Source organism: Theropithecus gelada, chromosome 19 (genome assembly GCF_003255815.1).
Source record: "Theropithecus gelada isolate Dixy chromosome 19, Tgel_1.0, whole genome shotgun sequence".
Classification (NCBI taxonomy): domain Eukaryota; kingdom Metazoa; phylum Chordata; class Mammalia; order Primates; family Cercopithecidae; genus Theropithecus; species Theropithecus gelada.
Genome location: NC_037687.1, coordinates 26111234 through 26116114, shown reverse-complemented (window position 1 = coordinate 26116114; position 4881 = coordinate 26111234). Strand labels below are relative to the sequence as shown.

General features: G+C 58.5%; 1 protein-coding gene across 2 annotated transcripts; it reads right to left on the bottom strand.

The window, feature by feature from the left end:
* FTL (ferritin light chain) lies at positions 1–3414 on the bottom strand. Of its 2 annotated transcripts, none has more exons than XM_025369304.1 (4): positions 1593–3414; positions 1285–1431; positions 790–915; positions 1–297 (listed from the first exon to the last, which is right to left on the bottom strand). In XM_025369304.1, exons 1-4 carry the CDS (start codon positions 1692–1694, stop codon positions 145–147), a joined length of 528 nt encoding a protein of 175 aa, XP_025225089.1. In that variant the 5' UTR covers positions 1695–3414; the 3' UTR covers positions 1–144. The 2 variants fall into 2 exon arrangements, with proteins under 2 accessions (XP_025225089.1, XP_025225090.1); XM_025369305.1 differs by having other exon boundaries at positions 11–297; positions 790–912.
* Between the last annotated feature and the right edge of the window lie 1467 nt (positions 3415–4881).

Below are 4881 nucleotides of genomic sequence, written 5' to 3'. Positions count from 1 at the left end.
TGCATCAAAAAGCTTTATTTCCATTTGGTCCAAGGCTTGTTAGGGTCGTTAAGAAAGCTGCCTAGTGGCTGGAGGGAGAGGCTTAGGCAGAAGCCCTATTATTTTGCAAGGGGCCCTTCAGAAGTCGCTGGGCTCAGAAGGCTCTTAGTCGTGCTTGAGAGTGAGCCTTTCGAAGAGATACTCGCCCAGCCCAGCCTCCGGGCCGGCCAGCCTGTTGAGGTTGGTCAGGTGGTCACCCATCTTTTTGATGAGCTTCACTTCCTCATCTAGGAAGTGAGTCTCCAGGAAGTCACAGAGCTGAGAGAGAAGAGGGAGAAATTAGAAACCCGATCCCTACCGGGTGCGGTGGCTCAAGCCTGTAATCCCAGCACTTTGGGAGGCCGAGACGGGCGGATCACGAGGTCAGGAGATCGAGACCATCCTGGCTAACACGGTGAAACCCCGTCTCTACTAAAAAAAAAAGTACAAAAAACTAGTTGGGCGAGGTGGCGAGCGCCTGTAGTCCCAGCTACTCGGGAGGCTGAGGCAGGAGAATGGCGTGAACCCGGGAGGCGGAGCTTGCAGTGAGTCGAGATCCGGCCACTGCACTCCAGCCTGGGCGACAGAGTGAGACTCCCTCTCAAAAAAAAAAAAAAAAGAAACCCGATCCCTGGAAAAGAGGGAGAAAGAGCTGCCAGTTGCAGATTAAAATATGACAGGTGTTAAATGAGGCTCTGAAGGGAATTTGCCCAAAGAGAGCAAAGGCTTGAGGGGTATGGTTGGGTAGCCATGGATGCAGGGGGTACGTACATGGGGATCCGTGTGGGCAGAACCCAGGGCATGAAGATCCAAAAGGGCCTGATTCAGTTTTTTCTCCAGGGCCATGGCGGCTTTCATGGCATCCGGGGTTTTACCCCACTCATCTTCAGCTGGCTTCTATACAGAAGGGAGAAACGGCTTCAGAATACACACACTCGGCACATGGAACTAAACCTACATTTCCCAAGAGTTGGTGGGGGTCAGAGGCCCAGGCCACAAAGACATGTGACAGCCTGTATTTATCACTCTCCGCACCCCGTCCTAGCTCTTACAGCTACACGTCCTTAAGACTACGCAGCGGTGTGGACTGCGGCGTCCTGGGGGCACTGCACGACGTGCGCCTCTATTTCCAGCCGTAAAAGGGCTCACAAGACCGAACTCAATCTCCCCGAAGCCCACGCGACATCTAAGCCCTCAAATCAAGGCTCCTCGCGCGCACGGCCCGCTGGGAGATGTAGTCCGTTACCCTACCCACACACTAGTTACCTTGACGTCCTGAAAAAGAGCGCGGCCGCCACGCTGGTTTTGCATCTTCAGGAGACGCTCGTAGCCCTCGCGCTTCTCCTCGGCCAATTCGCGGAAGAAGTGGCTCACGCCTTCCAGAGCCACATCATCGCGGTCGAAATAGAAGCCCTAAGGAAAGAGATGGAGGAAACAATGCTTAGCGGGAGGCGAGGCCAAAGGGGACTCCGCCCTCTGTTTACTCGACCGGACAAAGAAGGCCGGCGCCTGCGCTGAGGGCCGAACGTGCGCAGCTGGGGGAAATTAGGGCCTGGGGCGTCCTGGGGACTCACCAGAGAGAGGTAGGTGTAGGAGGCCTGCAGGTACATATTGACCAGGCTGTTGACGGCTGCCTCCACGTCGGTGGAATAATTCTGACGAATCTGGGAGCTCATGGTTGGTCGGCAAGACGGAGCTAACCACAGAAACGGTGCTGGCAGGTCCCAGAAGCAGGAGATGGCCGAGAAGATGGTCCCGGAGGTTGCAAGTGGAGAGGAAATCGGAGGGCGGTCGGAGGCTGGAAGAAAGAGTCCCCGGATCTGTTCCGTCCAAACACTGTTGAAGCAAGAGACAGACCCGCGGGACCGCCGAACTTCCAGGGGACGTGGCTAGGGCGGTTCTTTTATAGTGCGCTGTCCCTCGGAGGCGGGGCGCTCGGAACGGGCTATCGGCCAATCTGCGGTGGCAGGAGGCGGGGCCGAAGGCCGTGCCTGACCAATCCGGAGCACACAGGAGTCTCAGCCCCCGCCCCAAAGCAGGGGGAAGTCACGCGCCTGCAGCGCGAGTGTGTTGTGAAATGGGGGCTTGCGGGGGTTGGGGCCCTGGGGCCGATTCGAGGAATGGAGGGTTTCGTGGGCGGGGGGATGGGAACTGGGGTTCCTCTGGGAGACTATAGTTTTATGGGAGCATTAAGAGTCCTGTGAACTGATGACCCTGGGGTCCTGGGGGTGCCTCGGGAAAGTAAGTCAGATTCTGGGGTTTTGGAGGGCATGGATTTTTCTGGAACCTTGAGTGGGGGGAGGGGCAACTCAGAGGTGCGGGGAGGACCTGTAGTTGCCTGAGGTTTGTGCTGCGAGATAAGGAGTCTCCGGATCCTTGGGAAGCTTGGAAGGCCACTGTGAGGTGGTATTTCTGGACCCCTGGGGATCTCTGCGAGACAGAGGCGTGCGAGGACTGGAGTCCTGGGCTTTACAGAGGTGGGGGTTCACGATGCAAACTCTATATTTTGGAGCCCTCCCCGGGGAGATCTTTAGGTCCTTGAGGTGCTCTGCAAGTTGGAAAGGGCAGTTGTTCTGGAGCCGTGGGGTTCCCCAGTGCGGGAAGCCCAGGAGGAGCATTGTATGAGGTAGGGTGACTTCTGGAACCCTGGACAGCCCTCGGAAAGCCTCCAAAGACTGGCTGGGACTTTGGGGATACCTTGGAGCTCTTTCAAGGGCCCAGTCGTTTTCTGGGAGTGGAAATGGGGAGGAATGAAATGTCTGTTTCGAGCTTTGCGGTGTCTCTGGGACTGCGTGTCCTGGGGGCTGTTTTGGAGGCAACTCACAGACTCCGAGAATTCTCCTTGGCCGTGAAAACAGTGTCTCTGAAGTTGCCCTCGTGTCTTGCCTGACGTGTGCTCTTTCAGGCCCACAAACAGAAGCCCTGCGTTGTGGACACACAGTCTGGGGACCTATGGACGAGACGTCTGTCTACAACTAATGCGTATTTTTTAAGTGGACCTGGTCCATGCTGATTTCTGGGAGACGGAGTCGGCGCAAACCTTGACCCTGCTTAAGTGCCCCGATGGAGGTAGCCCGTGCGCTGGGCAGGGAGCTGAAGCCACTGGGGCGTGGGGTGTGAGGTCAGGCCCTGCCCTACAGAGGAGCCGCTCCGAGCAGCCCAGGCAGGGCAGCCCCTGACCGAGGGGATCTGCAGATGCCTCGCCAGGCCGGTATCTGGGGTCCTTGTTGCAGGCAGCGACTGCTGAGTCATGCTGAGCTCAGCGCGGGAAGGGGCCCCCCGCGGGGACGGATGTAGGTGGGGCCACTCGCTGACCTCATCCCCTTGGCACTCCCCGACTTTTTTGGTGGGACCCTCAGAACTAGACCTGGCTCAGACCCAAATCGGGCCCCTTCCCCCCAGGTCCCCCCTTGTTGGAAGCCGGCTGTGTGCTTTGTCTCCGTGTCTTTTTGGTTCCCATGTTTTTTTCTTTTTTTCCTGGGATCCTGCCTGTGGCCATATTGTCCCCTCACTCTGGGTGGTGGCTCAGTGTACACTCATTGATCCTCTTCTCTCTCCCCTGACTTGGGGTCTTTGGGAAGAGTCCATGGAGGAGGGACAGCCGCCCAAAGCACCCCGTTGACTGTGGGACCCGAGTTACTCATTTACCAAATGTCATACCTCAGCCCAGAGACCTTTAGTCCCGAGAGGGGCCTTGGGGCCCATAGGTGGAGGTAGAGGAGGGGCTGAGAGAGACAGGATCTGAAGACCATAGAGAACGTGGGGTGGGGACACAGAGGCCCAGAGAAAAAGCGACTCAGACAAAACCCTGAGAGAGAGGGGGACAGAGAGAGAGGGGGACAGAAACCCAGAGAGAGGGGGACAGAGACCCAGAGAGAGAGGGGGACAGAGACCCAGAGAGAGGGGGGGACAGAGACCCAGAGAGAGAGGGGGACAGAGACCCAGAGAGAGGGGGACAGAGACTCTGAGAGAGAGGGGGACAGAAACCCAGAGAGAGGAGGACAGAGGTGGGAGGGGAACAGAGGCAGGGAGGTACAGAGACCCGGGGGTGGGGGGGACAGAGGCCCAGAGGGACCGGGGGGGAGTAGAAATCCAGAGCAGGGGTACAGATCCAGAGAGAAGGGGGAGCAGACAGAGATCCAGAGAGGGGTGGGGTCAGAGACCCAGAGAGAGGGGAAACAGGGACTCAGAGAGAAGGGGACAGGGACTAGGTAGAAAAACAGAGACCCAGAGAGAGGGTGGGACAGGGATGAGGGGGGACAGAGACAGGGCGGGGGAGAAGAGACCCAGAGAGAGGGGAGGTACAGAGACCCAAGAGAGGGGGACAGAGACCCAGAGAGGGAGGGGGACAGAGACTCAGGGTGGGGGGACAGAGACACAGAGAGAGATGGGGGGCCAGAGATTCAGAGGGGGGGACAGAGACCCAGAGAGAGGAGGCCAGAGGTCTGGGGATGGGGGGTGGAAAGAGCCCAGAGAAAGAGGGCCAAAGGTGGGGTGGGAACAGAGACTTGGAAAGCAAAGACCCAGAGAGAGAAGTGGGGACAGAGACCCAGAGATGGGAGGGGGTAAAGACCCAGAGGGGAATGACAGAGCCAGAGAGAGGGGGCGCCAGAGACTCTGACTGAAAACCCACATCCTCTAACCCCCTTGTCTTCGCTCGGCCCTTGTCTGAGGTCACGGGGCCTCTGAGTTCAGCACCTTCTTCCGGGAGTTCCTCTCCAGGGGGCCCCACCCAGCTGTGGGGCCAGACCAGGTTCCTCCTCCTCTGCCCTGCCCTCCAGCCTCTCAGTCCGCAGCCAGGTCCCTTCCTCTCTGTCCTCAGCCCAGCTCAGGAGGCCTCTCCCATGGGCCCTCTTGCCCTGG